Source organism: Sturnira hondurensis, unplaced genomic scaffold (genome assembly GCF_014824575.4).
Source record: "Sturnira hondurensis isolate 20B ecotype Veracruz unplaced genomic scaffold, ASM1482457v3 Scaffold0006413, whole genome shotgun sequence".
Classification (NCBI taxonomy): Eukaryota; Metazoa; Chordata; class Mammalia; order Chiroptera; family Phyllostomidae; genus Sturnira; species Sturnira hondurensis.
Window position 1 is genome coordinate 24,729,893 of NW_028079044.1, and position 19,588 is coordinate 24,749,480.

At 45.8% G+C, this 19,588-nt stretch overlaps 1 protein-coding gene across 3 annotated transcripts in view; it reads left to right on the forward strand.

Moving 5' to 3' along the window:
* The window catches only part of MATN2 (matrilin 2), a 126,652-nt gene that overhangs the window by 80,371 nt on the left and 26,693 nt on the right, over positions 1 to 19,588 (forward strand). For all 3 annotated transcript variants that reach the window (XM_037048248.1, XM_037048250.1, XM_037048249.1), the window contains exons 6-10: positions 1,786 to 1,908; positions 10,356 to 10,478; positions 15,683 to 15,805; positions 18,941 to 19,063; positions 19,267 to 19,389. In XM_037048248.1, the coding sequence (XP_036904143.1) occupies positions 1,786 to 1,908; positions 10,356 to 10,478; positions 15,683 to 15,805; positions 18,941 to 19,063; positions 19,267 to 19,389 (615 nt within the window). The remainder of the gene's footprint in view (positions 1 to 1,785; positions 1,909 to 10,355; positions 10,479 to 15,682; positions 15,806 to 18,940; positions 19,064 to 19,266; positions 19,390 to 19,588) is intronic.

Here is a 19,588-nt window from a genome sequence, read left to right on the forward strand (position 1 = left end):
GTTTCAAGAATCCACTGGAGGTCTTGGAATGTATCCCCCGTGGATAAGAGGGACTACTGTACTCTTTCTATTTGTAAAAGGAGAGTGTAGAAATTTCAGACAAAGTAACCAAGAAAGGATTTTGTTGAAGTAGATAGGACTTGGAATAACAGAGGCATCTCTGGGTCATACACACAGATCACCTTCATCCATCTGCCCCCTATACTGGGCCTCTCTTTTCACAAGTACTATTTTGCAACCAAGGAAGTTATGCAAAGAACCCAAAACATGCATTTAAGGATGTCAGAGTTGAATCGGCTGGAACTGTCTTGCCCTTAAAAAGCTTTTTGATTCAAACACCTGAAAGTTGGGCCCTCTGAGTTTAATGCTGTATTCACGGTCTCATCTGCTGTCCCCAGTGAGTGGCCCTGAGGTCAAGGTGGGGATTTCACATGGTGGGGTTTCTCTAGGCCAGGCTCTCCAGTCAGGACCCAGGAAGGCCTGAATCCTCCCTTGCCGATTTCTTCTCTCCCCTTAGTTTCCCAGAGGCTATGCACATGAAAACAGAACCAGCACATGGAATCAGAGTTCCCCAAGAAGCCTTCCTATCCTGTGGTTGGCCGATTAATGGGAAATGTCATTCAAAGAGCAGAATCGTAAAAAACATGTATAAACCTACCTTAACCATTTTATTTAAAACACATAAATGTACTTTTAATAAAAAGCCTTGATTGATTAGGAGAGGGCTAAGTGAAGGTCAATTAAAAGAGCTTCTTCTGTACAACCGTATGAATGCCTGATCCAACACTGGGTACTGTTTTCCAGAGCGTTCTGGAAAAAGGCGAGTTGGAAGCATGTGGTTTAGACTTCAGACTGATTCAAAGCCTCCAGCCTCTCCTCATCCTGCCATGGGGCCCTTTCCCAGATGTCCTCACTGCGGGTGCCTCCTTCAAAGCTCTGTCCACCCGCCACCTTCTCAGCAAGGCCTTTCCTGACGCTTTCATTCCGTCACACCCTCCCTCCCACACCCCCATAGTCTCTATTCATTTTCGCCCTTTCATTTTTCTCCTGAACACTCTCTGCCTCCAAAGAGACTGTGCTATTTATCTTATTTTTTGTCCACCACCATCCAAACGGGAACTCCCGGAGGGCTGAAATTCTTGTCTGATCGGTCACTTGCCGAACCCTCAGCACCTGAAGCAGAGCCAGGCCCAGGGTCGGTGCTCGGTAAATACTTGCAGAATTAAAGAGAAAGAGGCTAGTGCATTTTCTCATAAATTACTAACCTGTTTGCCCTCACTAAGCTTCATCTTATTTTCCAGAATTTTTTTGTCCCTGAATGTTTTGTAGTTAATGTCCCCCTTCTTTTAATTTGCTTGGTCACATTTCCAGAGCGAACATCATCAAATGTCCTCCCAAACTTTTTGAGTTGAGACTGCTACCTGCCATCAATGACTCTGACCGTTTCCACGCTGCCTGTTGCCACTGAGTTCACCTTGTCTTTGTTTTTGCAGTCTAGTAGCTGTACATGTGCCTTACCATTGTTTCAGCTTGCATTTCTTTACCTTTTAAACACAATGGTTTATATATTCTTTCATTTATCGTCTCATATAAATTGCTTCATCTAGGCTCCATAGGTTTTTATGTTTGCAGGAGAGAGGCCTTGGGTTCGTATTTATTTATTCATACTCGTTGGGGCAACAATATTCATCCCTATTTATATTTATCAGAAGCATGCTTCCATTCTACCATTCCCTTTACCTCAGTTTGTGTTTCTGCTTAAACCCTGCATTTTAATCTGTACAGCTGTGGACCACTGTGCCTCGGAAAACCATGGGTGCGAACACGAGTGTGTGAATGCCGATGGCTCCTACTTTTGCCGGTGCCCTAAAGGATTTTCCCTGAATCCAGATAAGAAGACATGCACAAGTAAGTCACAAACAACAACCAGAACATTTCTCTGTGGATGGTATTGCCGTGGGTATTGCTGTGGCCCTGGAAATCTCCCAGGCCTGGAGGAGCGTAGGGTGAGGTGCTGGGGGGTCTAGTGCCTTCTGTCTCTGGTCCTCCTTTGCCAGGGCTTCCTTAACGTGCTCTAAGACCGTAGCTGATTCTGCCTCAATGTCATCCTTCAAGGCATATAATGAAGGTGGTTTTTAACTTTAGTCAGAGACCACAGGTGGGGGTGTTCTTCCAGCTTTTGCTGAGCATGCTCACAGTCAGACGATCTTACCTCATGCTGATTCAGCCTTGCTGTGCCCGTCAGTATTAATGGGGCTTAAGAACTACTTTCACTGGAGCTTTGTGGCTTGTGGGCTTCAGCTCTGACTCCACACGAGTACAGGAAAGTCGCTGAGCCAAAAGGAGTGTGGTTGTCCCGAGTGGGGGAGGGTGCTGGCAGAGAACTGCTCATTTTTTGTTTTAGCTGCGTAGTTCTATTTGATTTGAACTATACACACACAAATCAGAATTGATTTGAGCCCCCCAAATCTGACCATAAAAATCTGTAAACTAAAGGTGATCACTAGTGTACCAAGGAAGTCCAAAAGCATTCTTTTAAATATAAAGGTATGTCACAGCACTGAAGCGATTGTGTGTGAGTTATTAAACTCCTATAAAGAGGCTTGCTTGAAAGTAGCTTATCCTGAAAGTATTAGGGCCCAGCACATTTTTAACAATGAAGTTTAATAGCAACTTAAAATAAGTCATCATGAAAACAAACATCAATGAAAAAATAGAATTTCATTCATAAAAAGTTCATGCACCCATAATTTTTCTAAAATGCATCTATTACATAAAGCAGGACATACCTACATGGCTTTTTTTAAAAATCATCCTCCTTAACTCTGGAACATAAACTTGCTTGCCAATCCCTAAATGTCAAGAGCTTACAAACACCAGTGCTGGAGGCAGGGTGGAGTGTGGGAGTAGAAGGGACACATTAAATGAAAACATGCATTTCTGGAGCACTAACCACGTGCCAGTAGCAATGAATAAAGCAAGGTCCTTCCTAGAGGAGAAGAGATCTTAGAGGCAGAGCTGTCAGTCACCAGGTAAGAAGAAAAAGATGAGCTGGGAGTAGCCAGGGAGGAAAGGTGTGCAAAGATATGAGCCGGACTGGTGCAAATTCACACCTGGCACAGGACTGGCATGCAGCTGTTTAGTGAGAGAAGTAAATGAGTGAATAGACTGCCCTGTTTGTGGTCTCCTTTCCCTTCTGAATACTCTGAACTATAAACCAGCCGCCTGCACTGTGGTAAAGGCTTGGGAATTGTGGTTGCTGGTCTGATGAGTCAGTTCTCTTCACCAAAGGGGCAGACTCAGCCTTAGTTCAAATCCCAGCTCCTTGGCCTTTTCACTGGGTGATCCTATGCCTCAGTTTCCTCAGTTGTAATAGAAGATGATAATATTGTCTACTTCATAGTGTTGCCTTCAAGAGTAAATGAGCTAATCCATATAAACCACTTAGCAAATTGCCTGGTGGTGAGATTTTTTTCAGGGATGATACTGGCTTCAAAGGCTTTAAATTGGTACGTATCGAGCATAAACGGTGAGCCTGAGCTAAGTTTAACTGTGTGTTAACAAATTCAAGACTCGGCCCCGGGGCTCCCACTGGAAGCTGGCTGTGGACACAAGCCACACAGAAGCTCAGTCCCCACACAAAGTGCTGTACGACTGAGGGCCTACAGTGTGATGTTGGTGAGACCCCCAGCAGGAGTTAAGGGAGGGAGGAGGCCAGCTGGACTAGAACAGGTGGGGATGCTGCAGCGTCTCTGAGATGGGGCCCGGGGGGAAAAACACACATCCTATGTAGTTTCCTTCCTTCCTGGACAGAATCCTTCCCTGGCTGGGGTCACCTGATTTCTTCCTCCGCCATCACCCCCACACTGTGGCTCCACATGCCTCCTATCCCAGAATCTCGGGATGTGGAGAATTACAAGCCCCAAGAGGATGTAGGCCAGGAGATTCTGGAAGTAGATACTGCAGTGTGGGGGCCTGGAGAGGAGGTCTGGCTGAGAGTCAGGGGAGGGACTGCTCCAGCTGCAAGGTGTCACTGATAAGGCGTGGAGCCCAGCGGTGCAGCAGTCTTGGGCCCAGAGTTCAGACTCAGAAGTGGGCTGCCTGTGGGCAGAGATGAGTGCAGGCACTCAGAGAGGTCTGGGCGGCAGCTTCAGGAACATATGCCCTCTAGAAGAAGGGCTTCTCCTTTCCACCATGTCTGGGAGCAGGCCAGGGAGTCAGACCTCAGGAGGCAGCTGGTAGGAGAAAGGACACAGACACTGGAGTACTTGGAAAGCTGTGAGAATAAGAAATTAAGACACAAAGGCCAATTGTAAGAACCAAGACACTTGACAGAGCTCCACATCCCCCGGCAGGGACAAGACCGAGGCCTGGGAAATATGGACCAGGGAAGAGGACAGAAAGATGGGGTGGAGCTTGGAGCTCTTAGAGGTACCCCATTAGGAACCGATAAGGTATCACCACAGTTTCCAGCCAGGTCAGCCTAGCTGCCGCTGTGATGTTAAAAGTTATATTTTTCAACAAATTTCTCACTTCTCATAAACATGAAAAAAATAATAAAACATACTTAGGTTCTTAAATTTCAGTGTCTATTTTTTAAAAGATTTTATTTATTTATTTTTAGAGAGAAGGGAAGGGAAGGAGAAAGAGAGGGAGAGAAACATCAATGTGTGGTTGCCTCTCATGGGCCCCCTAACCCAGGCGTGTGCCCTGACTGGGAATCGAACTGGTGACCCTTTGGTTCCCAGCCTGTGCTCAATCTACTGAGCTACACCAGCCAGGGTGAATTTTAGTGTCTATTTTTACCCAAAAGTATATGTGAAAGATAACCCAAGTAGTAAGTATGCAATACACTGAGCACCACTAATTTACAATTAAGCCAAAATGTACATAATAGAGCTTCATGTTCCTGAACAAATAATGTCTCTTAAAATGTTTAAGTAGTGTTCAAAAGACCATGACCTTTTATCTCAAGTCCTTGCCCTAAAACAACCCATCCAAATGTATATGAATATTTTCCAGAGGGGAGCGGGTAGACCCACATAGCTACAGTGCCATCAGTTTGTAAAACATGACAAGACGTTTTTGATTTTGGTAAAACATATATACCATAAAATTTACCATGGCAATTTTTAAAGCGTGCAGTTCAGTGGCATTGAGTACATTCACGGTGTTGTGCAGCCACCATCACCGTTCAGCCCAGAACATCTCTGTCTCCCCGAACTGACACTCCTTGCCCATCGAATAGTATCTCTCTGTTCCCTCCTCCTTCCCCAGCCTCTGGCAACGACCATTCTGCGTTCTGTCTCTATGAATCTGGCTAGTTCCTGTACCTCAAATAAATAGAATCGTACACTATGTGTCATTTTATGACTGGCTTATTTCACTTAGCATGGTATCTTCAGGGTTCATCCATGTTTTACCATGTGTCAGGATTCCCTTTATTTTTGAGGCTAATACTCCATTCTGTGTATATATGGCATTTTGTTTATCCATTCATCTGTCAGTGGACTCTTGGGTTGCTTCCACCTTTGACTATTGTGAGTAATGCTGCCATGAACGTGGGTGTACAAGTTACCTGTTTGAGTCTCTGCTGTCAGTTCCTTTGGGTGTATATCCAGAGTGGAATTACTGGAACACATGGTGGCAAGGCTTTGTGAAGTCTAATTTGAAATCGTTACTCCTGAAGCAGGCATCAGACCATTCTTGGATGGATGTTCAGGGTCTTTTCGCGGGAAAGATAAAGGACTTCAGTCCATTGGACAGGGATTTGTGTCTTTGGTATCATGGAGACTGTGGGTTTCGTGTCTAATGCTTATTCAACTAATGATGGTTAGAGGCAATTGTAGGCACCATATTTTTCATGTTGCTATTTATAATTTACAGACTTCAAGATCATTATACCCATTAGTTTTCAGACTCTATCGATAACTTGGTGGATATTTCCATCCTTATTTTTCAAAAAGAATGCTTCACTAGTACTAAGTGAATACTTGTACTTGCATTAAAAGCTAAACACAGAAAAAGAAAACAATTTAATCCGGAATGACCAATAGAAGAACTAAAATGTATTGGTCTTCAGGTTTCCTGGCTAACTTACCATTAACGTGCAGAGTGGCCCTGTCTTTCTACAGTCTGTAATAGGTCACGTGTGACACCTGTGCACATGAGTCAAAGGCCCTCCATTGGAGAGGCACTAAAAGTTCAACCTAGTTCTAGTTTAATCACTCATCGTACAATATTTCCACCCTGCACCTCCAGCCTGCACTTGAATAACCCCACTGATGTGACACTCACTACACTCCATGCATTGCATTGCATTTTGTACAATGCTGACTCTTAGAAAATCATTCCTTAAACTGAATTGGTAACTACTTCCTTGTACTTTGAGACCTGCAGAACAGATTAAACTTCTCACATTTTCTTGGTCACTAAGAATGATTCATAGCAGAATAATTGTATTTCATTTAGTAGACTAGGCAGGCATGGAAAATATTGTAGTAACTATCTAGGTTTTAATAGGCATCTGATCAATTAGCAATAAGAGAGCCTGTGGACCAGACAGAGAAATGTGCACTGGATGAAAGAATAATCACTGGTTGGGTTTGTAACTGGCTGAATGTCTGAACCTCAGAGGATGCTGATCGCTGAACTGAGGTCCTTCTAGAGGGAGGATTTGAAATAGCCTGTTGGGAAGAAGCCTCAAGGAAGGCATGAGACCTGCCTTCCACTCTTAGTGAGCCTTCAGTGGTAGTTGGTGGGCAATGTTTACTTATTTAAACCCCATGAAACACTCTATTAAGGGTAATACCAATAACCATTTATTCATTCAAGAAATATTTTTGAGTACCTATTATGTGCCCGGTACTATTGTATAAATGACATAAAGCAATAAATAAAACAGACCCAAAGACCTTTGCCCTTACGGAGCTTACATTCCATTGGAGCAGGGTAAGAGGAGAAGGCCAATCTCAATGAGAAAGTGATGAATTTATTAAAGACTTGAAGGACGTGAGGGTGAGAGGAGACCTTTGAGGCAGAGGAAACACAGAACCAGTGCAAAGGCCCCACGGCAAGAACTGTGAGACCTGGGAAGGTTGAGGGACAGACAGCAAGAAAGTCTGAATGACTAGAATAGAATGAGACCGTGATGTAGAGGCACAGTGTTTCCACCTATGCCTCCATCTTGGCGGAAGTCCATACCTTTGCTTCTTATCTACCCAAATTCCAGGTGTACCTGTAAGCTCATAGTCACTCAGCTATGTGGAGATTCTAAAACGGCTTTGTTTGTTGCCTGTATTTTGTGTTTTGGATATAGAGATCTGAAGATTTACATCTCATTCCCAGTAATGTTCCCTGAGTATTTTCTTCTCCAAATTACTGGATACCTCCCATAATGTTCTTTTTTCTATGTTATTTCTGCCATTTTCCATGGCAACTGGTTTCACAATTATGAATGTGTATTTTTATTTTTAATACTTTTCAATTATATTACCAAAGTAATATATGTTTATTGTGGAAAATTGGATATTATAGATATGAAATTATACAAAATGAAATGATCTGTAATCTAGTTATCCAAAGATAGCCATTGTTAATGTCAATTTGCTGTATTTCTCTCTATTTTTATGCATATGAATATATTTTGTAGTTTAGGTCATATAGTATGACATTAAATGATGAGCATTTTCATGTGTCATTTCAGCATTATCAAAAACATGTTTTTCAAGATTTTATTTATTCATTTTTAGAGAGGGGGGAAAGGAAGGATGAAGAGAGGGAGAGAAACATCAATGTGTGGTTGCCTCTCACGTGTCTCCTACTGGGGACCTGGCCTGCAACCCAGGCATGTGTCCTGACTGGGAATTGAACTGGTAGCCTTTAGGTCTGCGGGTGAACACTCAGTCCACTGAGCCACACCAGCCAGGGCAGGAACTGAATTTTTATTTTATTTAATTTGAATCCATTTTCATTTAAGTGGCCTCATTCGACAGCCTGGTTGTAGATTAAAGAAGGCTAAGCAGTGTGAATGTCCATGGCGCATTATCTGTTTACCAGAAAAACCCATGATAAAAAAAGAAACACTACCGGCAAACCACCACAGGGACAGTTCTGAAAAGATGACCTGTCTTCAAGAAGAGCCTCGGGCAGGCCCTTCCAGAAGAGGGCGCTGTCATCGTGGACCACAATGCGTGCTGTTGCCCCGACGACCTTCCAGTGGGCCCAGATGTGGAGGAGGAAGGCCATGATATTGATGATCTGGAACCTGTGTAGGCCTGCACTAATGTGCGAGTTTGTATTTTAGTTTAGTATTTAGTTTGTATTTTTAAAGTTTAAAGGTAAAGACAAAAATTTAAAAAGGCTTATAGAGGAAGGATATATAGAAGAAGCAAACATTTTTACATATCTGTACACATTTTTACATGTTATTACAAAGAGTCAAAAGTTTTAAAAAATTAAAAGTTTATAAGTTAAAAAAAGAAGAAGGCTAAGCATATATGAAAACTAAATATAATCTCTGACCCTGTACTACTGGATCCTGTACTGGAGGATGAAAATTGCTATAAAAAACATTATTAGATCAACTGACAAGACTAGAACATAGATGGTAGGTTAAATAAAAGTACTGCGTCAATGTAAATTTGTGAAGTTTATGGCTACGCCAAGAGAATATTCCTCCTCTTCGGAAGCACACGCTGTATTTAAGGAAAAAGGACCGTGACGGGTGTGACTCACCCTCAACTAGTTCAGCAAGATGAGCAATGGTAACGCAATGTGGCAATAGATGAAGTGTGAGCAGAGTATATGGGTGCTTCTTGTATTCACACACTTGTATTTTTATGTTTGTGACTTTCTGTAAGTTTGAAATCGTTTTCAAATAAAAAGGTTTTTAAATATCTTTATATCTGATTATGGTACTGTAGTTATATTTTTAAGAGTTCCAGTCTTTTAAGGACATTATGAAGTATTTATGGGCAAAATTATATTACATCTGGGGTTTGCTTCAAAGCACTATAGAATCTTCATGCAGAGGATGGCAATATAGATGAAACCAGGTCAGCCATAGATTGATTCTCTTGGAGGTGAGTGATATGTCATTATACTATTCTATCCATTTCATATATGTTTAAAATCTCCATGACTTTAAGTTGGGAAGAATTGGCATCTTCTCAACGTTTTTTCTTTCAAGCCCTGGCCAGATAGCTTAGTTGGTTGGAGTGCTGTCCTGTACACCGAAAGATTGCAGCTTTTGGCCAGGCGTATACCTAGGTTACAGGTTCAGTCCTCAGTCAGGTCCTGCACAGGAGGCAACCGATCAGTGTTTCTCTCCCCCCGTCCCCCATCCACATACTCTTTTTCTCTCTCCCCCCCACTGCCCCCCCTTTTAAAAAAATCCATAAATATATCCTCGAGTGAGGATTTTTTAAAGGATATTCTATGCCTTTCTTTTGTTTAGTACAGGCTGGGGAAACTCATTCATACCACACTCTTGATATGAAAATAATATACATAGTCCACAAGTTCCATAAAACAATAAAAATCCTCATCAAATCAAAAAGATTTCTTTTAAGACCCCGTCAGTGGCCACTTATTTCAAGCAATTTCAAACAATGCACCCAAGTTCCACTATAGCAAAATGTTTTGATCACAAAATTTAAATGTAATAGAATGGTCTCTTCCCATATCTAAAAATACTTACATAAGTAAAAGCCCATTATAAAAATTCCATGTAACTCTTTTCTGAATACTTTGATTTAAATTCATGCACACCTTGAGATCACATTCCCCGATCATGCAACCTGGAGATGAATGACCCCATCTGTATGCAGCTGTAAGAAGGGAAGTGGTGTGCATCCAGAATATCTATGCCTTTCATGCCTAGAATATAGATGGAGCCTTCCTTTTCCCAGGATGTGGTTTTGTATCCTATTGGTTGGCTCCGTGTTGGGGAATTTAAGTGGCTTGGAGTTTTGCTTTGGGAAGATGTCATTGTTCTAATTGCATTAGTTCCATGAAACATCACCAAACTCTCTTTCCCCAGCCTGTAATACAGCAAAATAACACTCAACCATACTCTTCCACTTTAGGGGCTCTTACATGAACCAAAACAAGAAAAGCACCTTCATAAATGGCTTTGTTGTATAAATATTTTGTAACATGTCAAGAAAATTGTCTTCCAAGGCGCCATAGTGCTAAACATGGAAATAGCTTCACAGAGAGACCTCTTGGTGGCATTAGTGTTTGAGGTCGCAGGATTCTGTCTGCTTAGGAAAGGTTAAGATGAAAATCCCTTAATTTCCCTGTGCTAGATTCATTGCTATGTTTGTCATTAATGTTTTTTTCTGTCTTTGCAGAGATAGACTACTGTGCCTCCCGGAATCACGGATGTCAGCACAAGTGTGTTAACACAGATGATTCCTATTCCTGCCACTGCCTAAAAGGCTTTACCCTGAATCCAGACAAGAAAACCTGCAGCAGTAAGTGGCCCTGCGTGGCGGGAGAAGGCTGCTCTGCTAAATGCCCCACTAGTTTTCCTTTTCCTTGTGAATCTCTAACAAGGTATATTTGTGTGCAACTTTTTTAAAAAAAGATTTTATTTTGTTTATCTTTAGAGGAGAAGGGAAGGAGAGAGGGAGAGAAATATCAAGAGGAATATCAAATATCAAATGACATTTCTGTTATCCCAAAAAGTTTCTTAGTGCCCATTTGTAGTTAATCTCTTCATCCCCTGGTGCATTACCTGCTGGGAACTGGCCTGCAATCCAGGCATGTGCCCTGACTGGGAATCGAACCATGATCCTTCGGTTTGCAGGCCCATGCTCAATCCACTGAGCTACAACAGCCAGGGCTGTGTGCAACTTTTATGTTTCCTCATATTATCCCGCCCTTTACTGTATCTCTATCTCACGTGATCCTGTGATGGGGATGGCTTCTAGAGATTGACTACATTGGGTCTGCCCATTGGGTTCATATAGGCTGAGGCCTGAGCTGAAGCTCTATCTGAAATGGGGGTGCTCTCTCCCTCCTTCTTACCCCTACAACATGTATTTAGGACCTTGAGAAAGAAAAGACATCAGATACAGGAGCAAAAGAAGCGGGTTTCTTCCAGTCCTATGAGACAAGACACTTGGTAGCTGCTAAGAGAGGGAAATTGCAGCTCTATCCTCTTTGACGTGAAGGGAGGAAACACAAGGCTCTGGGCAGCCCCAGGCCGTTCAAGGGGGACATGGTGTCAGGAGGATGAGATGAAGGATGTGCAGAATGACTCAAACGCCATCATCTGGCACTTTAAGAGCCCTGTTGGGGACCCAGAGCATGGGCCCCAAATGGGATCTCTACACTGGACCATCCCTGAGAGACCCCTGGAATGAAAAGTCCACAAGGACAAAGATTCTTGTCTTTTTCTCACTCTTGCACCCTCAACAGCTCAAAGTGTTGGCACTTGTAGGTGTGACACAGGATTTATTAAATGAATGAATGGATGGATCTCCCTGAGATTTGTCATCCTGGAGAAATTGCAATTATTATTTGAGTTACTCAATCTTGTTGGAAAGATGGCCTTTTTAAGCCATGCAGGTTGTGAATTTTTTCAAAAAATATTCTCATAGTCAGGCCACACTTAGACACTCTGAATTGTTCTCCTTCTCCTGACAGTGCAGCACGCAGAATTCTCCGGAGCTCCTATTTAGGGGTGTGTACTCTCATCGGATCCTCCCCCTACCCCTTCCTAGTGATAGGTGCGGCAACTCTGCATCAGAGGACTGAATTTTCAGAGGTTTGGCTGCATATCTCTTTTGAAAAGGAACGTGGGCTATGTAACTGAATCCAGAGAAGCCGCATTCTGCTGACAGCCCGTACTGACTCACACACTCACTCTAGGAAGCGTTAAGCCTCGTAAGCGGGCAGATGGCTGCAGAGCCCATATTTTGAAACTGAGCCTCTTTTACAGAAGATAACTGCGTTGCCTTGCCTGGATGCAAACCCTGGAAACATGCACACACGAAGTGGGAATTTTAACTGAGAGCGTTCAGAATGCAGAAACAATCAGATGGAGTATTTCCACCAGACCGCACATACAGAGTATGTTAGAGGGCCAGATTTCCTGGCCTGGCCGCTCCTCTCTGCTTTTCACATCCTTTTTTTTGGTGGAGAATGTGTCCATGGCTGACTACACCCAGGGAAAATCACTCCCAGGTGGACTCATATTCGTGGGCCAAAAGCTCTTATGTGGGGAATAATTAGATCTGGTTCGACTCAGACACTCGTGTTACTGCGGGCTCCACTGTGTTACTAACGGAGGGAAGAGGAAACGAGCCAGGCGTGTGGCCATCAGTGGAGGGAATCCGCTTGAAACTGCGCGTCTCATCCCATTCATCTAAGTCTCCCTCCACCTCTGCTGCTCCCTCCACATCCGGCCTGGAGAGGCACTTGGAATAAGAGAAGGCTCCGAGGGGGTGCCCACATCAGTATCGAGGGAGGAGGGAGGCCGAGAGGAGAAGGGCAAGTGCAGGGGAAGAGGCCATCCAGAAGTGTTTGACCGCAGATCAGTCCGCAGATCAGTCCGCAGATACGCCGTTCGCGGGCTTCGGCCCAGCCCAGAGTCCCTAGTGCTTGTGAACATACAGAGAGAGTGGGACAAAAGGGGGGTTACAGTTGTGAGTGCACGAAACCCAGACTTTATTCTTGCATTACTATTTGTTAATTAATTAATTAATATTTTTCATACGAATAACTGTCAACCTGCTTTTGCCCCACCCTGTAATTCAGCAGTTAGAGCTCCATTTCCTTTTCAGCCAGGTGCCCTACTTTTTCATCCAAGGAAACGGCAGTCGTTCCTGAAACCCGATGTCCTCATCAGCCCTTCTCCCAACATCCTGCCTCGTTGTTACATTTTCCAGTCTTTGCTGCTGACCCAGCCCCTGACTCAATGTTTGCCCTCGGTCCATTGTGGCGGACAGCTGTTCATGACACTGAGAGTTCACTGTCTCTCAGAAGCATTAGGTGGAAGAGGAAAGCAAAGAAATTGGGTTTCAAACATGAGGTTTGTTATTAGGAGTCTGAGGATCTCAAGAGCATTACAGATCTCAAGATCAGAGTACAGCTATCTACATTTAATAGTTGGTTAATGGATGTGGGCTATTTTCAAATCTAATACAAAATCTGTTTTTCAAAGGAATTTGATGTCATTCAGTTAAATTGAGGAGGGAGGAGTTCAAGCAGAATCCTGCTGAAGAAAAGACCCTTGGCAGGGATTCATTCTTCCTCCTCATCCGGGCACGATTTCTTTTCCTGGAAAGTGCTATAGCATCGATTTAAGGCATCAATTATTAAGGTGGCTGTGCAAAGCGCAGACACCAGGACTGGCCTGGCTTTGCAGCTGGGACCCCAGGGCAGAATCAGATGTGAGTGGGCTCTGGGGTCGCTTATGCTGGTGCTCCCTGAAGCTGGAGACCTCACCCTCGAGAGACCCGGGGTGGGGTCCACCCATTGGACTGAGCCAGGGCATGTTGAGGGCTGGTCTTGGCAGTGTCTACTACACTGGCTGTGTGACCTTGGACAGACTGCTTTACTTACCAGTGCCTGGATTTACTAAACTGAAGGAACACGACTTCCTGCTTTAATATTTAGTAGCTGGTCCACTTTTTTTCGGAACTACCTGTGCCACTCAGCTGGCATTATAATTCATTCCCTGTGATCACTGATCTTTCATTGTTTTTGTCTTACCTTCTCAGCCTGGTCTCCATCGCATAAGCGCTGTTTAACTTGTTACCTGAAAGTTCGATCATCTGATGTCACAGGGGTTTTACCAGATAAAACTGCACCCTAGCCTGGTCCATGTGTAGCACTTCATAGGGACGAGACTGAGCCAGATATGGGGTACATAGTAGCTACTCAATAAAAACTAATTGAATGAATAAATAAGCGAATATCTAAGAAACACACATGAAGAAATATGACTGAAGCGTGTAAAGAATACAGAGATCGACAGTCATTTTTGAATTGCTGTTTGCCAAATAACTGGGTGATCACCTTTTTAAGAATCTGGTGTTTTCCAGTATATTTATTTGTGTGTATGTCTCTCTTAAAGACCGTGCCAGCTTTTTTAAAAACTGAGGTACAATATACGTCACAATAAAAGTTCCCATTGCACTTACATTGTAAGCCTTGTACACTGTACAGTTCAGGGACACTGCGTAGGCTACATCATGATGGAACCCTCCCCTGTCCCCGGAACTTCCTCATCTCCCTAAACTGAAACTCTGTGCCTGTCAAACACTACACCCCACTCTTCTCTCCCCGCTGCCCCTGGCAACCACCATTCTATTTTCTGCTCCATGAATTTTCCTATTCTAGGTATCTCAAATAATATTTGTCCTTTTCTGACTGCCTTATTTCACTTGGCATACTATCCTCAAGACCCAGAGGTCATTGATCCCAGGATTGGCTTGGTGATGTTGTCAAAAACCCAGACTCTTTCTATCCCTTTATTCTGCTGAAGTGTGTTGACTTTTCATCCTCACACTTGTCGTCTTGTGGTTATAAAACAGCCCCTGTAGCTCCAGACATCATGACCTCACACTACTAGACCCAAAGGCAGAAAGGAAAGAGGGTAGAACAGAACATTGCTCTTTATACATCTTCGTCTTTTCAGGAAAGAAAATTTTTCCTAGGGGTTCCAATAAACTTCTCCTTACGTCTCATTGGCTAGAACGAGGGCACATTCCCACCCTAGACCAATCACTGACAAAGGAAAACATGGTTGTCGGGCTGACTTAGACCAGCCATTATTCATGAGGATCAGAGTTCTGGTCCCAAGACAACAGGGTAATGGTTGTTGGCAAGGCAACCCATAGTGCCATCACACCCCCAGAAAAAAGAACAATGCAGTTAAACTGATCCAGCCCAGCCACTGAGGTTGATGGTGACCTTTCCCCCCAACATCAGTTTCGTAAAAGCCCCCCACAAGCTCATTCTGTTCCCTTTTACTGTTCTCCATCCTTCCCATAACCTGCTCTATGTGAGGCCCTGGGGTGTTAGCACTTTCTACCAGGAAATGAAACTGCGAATTGGCTGCCAGGCAACCAGATGGCTAACTAGCTTGGATGGGGTGAATATTACCATAGGACAAATCTACAACAGTCTGGGCAGCATCTGAGGTGGGTCTTCTCCAGGTTCTTGGTATGGATGCTGCCATGGTCTCACTCAGAGCAAGCCTAAGCATGTGGACGCTTCTTAATGTGACTGCCATTTCCTGCCTCTCCTAAGTAGCTGGTTATCTTGAAAGATCAGCTTTTGTTCATTCTGCTTTGTGCCATCTGATGCCACTGTCAGATGCCACAGCAGATGGCAGCCCCCCACATGCCTTGGAACCCTAGTGATCAGATTAATTGAAAAAAGAGACTCAGCTTTTCCATCTTTCTTGGAAGGGATGAGGCTGGGGACTGTGGCCCTCGACTCATTTTTCAGCTTTTTGGACACCAAAGGGGAAAAGACCCGTGCTGCAGACACCAGGGATCCACTTTGGGGACCAGGTTCTCCTCCTAACAAGCTCGGGAGAGCAGGAACTGTATTTTTTGTGTGTTTCGTAGAACACCTTATTGACTATTTCCTGTGAGGGGCCGACCCCACTGCCCTGGAGAAGCCCGGAGCCTGAAGCAGAACCTGCCCTTTCTCCCCTCAGGGATCAACTACTGTGCGCTGAAGAGGCCAGGCTGTGAGCACGAGTGTGTCAACACAGAGGACGGCTACTACTGCCGCTGCCCCCGGGGCTATGCCCTGGACCCCAACGGCAAGACTTGCAGCCGTAAGTGTGCCCAGGGGTGGTGGTGCTGACTAGAGGGAAGGGGCCCCACAGTGCCCCCACGCTCACCAGCAGACTGCTGCTCCTGAAGTCCCCGGATTTCCCGTGGACCCGAGGGTCTAAGAGACTTAACCTTCCCTGCTTCAATTTCATCATCCACAAAATGGGACTATTAATGCTTCCTACCTTGTAGATTGCATTGTGAGGATTAAAATGATCGATATGTACAAAACACTTAGAAGAGTGCTGTGAAACATGTAATAAGCACTTGATAAATATTAATCAGTGCTCCCCAAAGCACTGGTTAAGTCAGACCATCCTGAAGCCAAGTACAAGCTCAACTGCGTCCTAGACGTGTGACTGAGGGCGCTTACTTCACTTTGTCAAGCTTTGATTTCTCCATCCGTTTAAGAAAGTGAAGATAATAATAGGACTGATCTCCTAGAGTTGTTAAGGGGAATAATTAGGAGCATTTCAATCTCTCAGCACTGTGGCCAGCACACAGAAAACATACAGTTATGGATAATAGTTCATTATTATCACGGAGCCTGGGAGAGTGCTGGCCTCCGCTTAGGACAAGAGGCGGGAAGGGGCAGAGCTTGGAAAGCACTTGGACTACCACAGAGCTAATCCGAGGGCGGAGTTGAGACACATGGGACTTTTGGTGAAGCCTTTCCTTAATTTTCTTTTGTAAGAGGCACAACAAAGCTCCATTGGGTGACGTAAACGCATGGAAACTAGCAGGCTTTGCCAGCTGGACGGTTCCGTCTTTTATGAGGCCCAGTCTGCACTGGCCCAGGCCAGCGGGGGTGGGGGCGCCTGAGCACCGCATTGGGTGCCTGTGACCCTGGTGCGGGGAGAGGGGCTTGGTGACCCGCCAGCAGAGAAGGGGCCCTTTGTGTGGCTTTCCACCCAGCAAGCCGCACATCTGCTCCAGCTTGGGGGACAGAGATAGCCTGTGAGTGAGAACAGTGCAGCTGTTCAGCATTTGGACCTTAAACTGCCAGGAGGGGAAATTTCCCAGATGAAGTATTAGGTACAGAGCAGGAAAACTTGTGCCCATTTAGTCTTCAGAGGGAACAAAGTGCCTCCAGTTGGCTTTCTAAGGACTGATCTCAGAGGTCAGAGGACTGTTGAACCAGAAGGTCGGCCCCACCATGGCATTTGCCTCTGGATGTCTCTGAGTACCCTCCTAAGATGTGAGTGGGGAGCAGGAGGTCTTCCATGCCACAAGGAGGTGCCCTGGTGAAGGCGGATCTGAGCACGTTCCGCCTTCTTCCAGGAGTAGGCTGAGCCCACCTAAAGCCCCAGGGACCATGGCCTGCCTCTCCCTCCCAGCATGCCTTGGGGGACTTAGAAGGACTCAAAAGAGAGGACAGAGATGAACCGTTTTTGTCTCTCTGGAATCTAATCAAAAGGACCACCTAGTGAGCTTTAAGAATGTATAAATCTCCCTGGCTGGTGTAGCTCAGTGGATTGAGCGCGGGCCTGCAAACCAGAGGATCACGGTTCGATTCCCAGTCAGGGCACATGCCTGGGTTGCAGGCCAGTTCCCAGCAGGGATGCACAAGGGGCAACCACACATTGATATTTCTCTCCTTCTCTCCTTCCCTTCCCCTCTAAGGGTAAATAAGCAAAATCTTAAAAAAGGAAGTGGAAAAGAAAGAATGTATAAACCAAGCCATACGTTCTTTCTCTTCCTGGGAGTCCCCCGAGAAAGCCGCTGTGTCCTGTCCCCCTCGAGGGCTCGGAGAAGCCCGGGCCACCCAGGCCTCTCTGGGCAGCACCGCGGGGAGCATTTTCCAGGCATTCGCTCATTTTATCCTCACAACAGCCGTAGGAAGCATCTACATTCTTATCCCTATTTAAAGATGGGGAAGCTCTAGCCAGCAGGGCTCAGTTGGTTAGGCGCCGTTCTGCAAACCAAAAGGTCACCAGTTCAATTCCTGGTTAGGGCACATGCCTGGGTTGCTGGTTGGGGTTAGACTTAGAAGGAAGGCAACCAATCAGTGTTTCTCGTTCTCTCTCCCTCCCCCTGGCTCTACAATAAAAAATAAAAATTGGTGTTTTTTTAAAGTAAGATAGGGAAACCGTGGCACAAAAAGATTAAGTAGCTTTCTTGGGGCCTCATGACTGGTAAATGGTGGAACCAGGGTGTAAATACAGGCCTTGGCTCCTGAGATCCTGCCATGTTTCCAGTAGGCACATCCACTGGTGGAATGTTCCAGAAGGCACGAGAGCCAGGCCCTGTGAGAGTCAAAGAAGTCCACTTGCTGGCCCTGCACACGGCCTCTAATGTCTGTCCGGCCTCTGGGAGACAGCCTGCAGGGCCGTGGGTGGGAGCGGTTCACGCAGCTGTGTGTTCACGGCCCTTCAGAGCCCACCGCCCAGCGGGGCCAGCTGTGCAGTGCAGGGGTGCCAGGGGCAGCCATCTGTGTAGGCCTGGGCTTTGGCTTGTTTTCTGAGTCTGGGTGTCCTAGTTATGGGGGAAAGAACCTTCTTTTTCATTTTCAGATGGAAATGAAACTATACAATTAATTCTTATTCAGCACTACTTAATAATAATAATAAGCATTCATTAAGAGGTGACTGGGCCCCGGCGACGATGCTGAGGACTGTATGCGTAGCAACTCCCCGACTTCCCACCACAGTCCTCTAAGAAAGCAGCCAGCATCATCCCGTTTCCTGTCAGGAAACAGTGGGGTGGGATTTGATCCCAAGTGGTCTGATGCCAGGAAGCTCATTCATTGTTCAGCATGACTCTCAGCATGACTCTCTCTCGGTGCGCCTTTGGGCAGACAGCTGGGCCTTCCCGAGCCTCTCTTGCCTCCGGGTGAGATGGGGTTCGCATCTGTTCTCAACACGGCCTCCAGCACTTCGACTGCCTGCCCAGGCCCTCGGCGAAGAGGGCTGTGGTCAGTAACACCGGGCTGTGTCCCGTGTGCTCTGCTCTTCAAGCACCTGGGAAGAGAAACAAAGGAGCCTGATATTCTAGAGAGGCCAGCCACACAGGGTAGAAGAAAGTGAGATGGCTCCTCAGGGGGTCCTTCCAAGGAGGTTTTGTATTGAATGCCCCCTTGCTGGTGGGCGATGCCCCCTCCCCTATTGTTATTTTCTGGTTTTGTGTGACAACCGCAGGCGTGGATCACTGCGCGGAGCAGGAGCATGGCTGCGAGCAGCTGTGTCTCAACACAGAGGAGTCCTTCGTCTGCCAGTGTTCGGAAGGCTTCCTCATCAATGAGGACCTCAAGACCTGCTCCCGTGAGTCCCCCTCCGCCCCTTTCTGGTGCGGGAGTGAGAAGTGTGAGGACTGCAGAGGACAGCACCTGGCCTCTCTTTCCTCTGCCCTTTGCTCCAGGGAGAGCAGGGGGATGTCCCCCGGTGACGGCAGGCCCGGGGGCAAGGTGGTGTGGAAAAGCCCACGGGCCTCACTGACCACCTCTCCTGGCTGTTGGGTTTTGCAGGGGCTGATTATTGCTTGTTGAGCGACCATGGGTGTGAATACGCCTGCATCAACACAGACACATCCTTCGCCTGTCAGTGTCCCGAGGGCCACGTACTCCGCAGTGATGGGAAGACCTGTGCCAGTGAGTGTTCTCAGATCTGGTGACAAGTGGGCGTCGGCACAGGCGACCCCTGGGTCACGGGTGATTCCGGGGAGGTGCACAATAGGACAGGTAGTTCCCGAGCGTTCCTCCTCGGCCGTCGCTGAGCAGAGTCAATGTGCAAAAAGGCCTCTCTCCTTGATGTGAGACCCGTGGTGCTGCCCCCTCTACCCCTACCCCC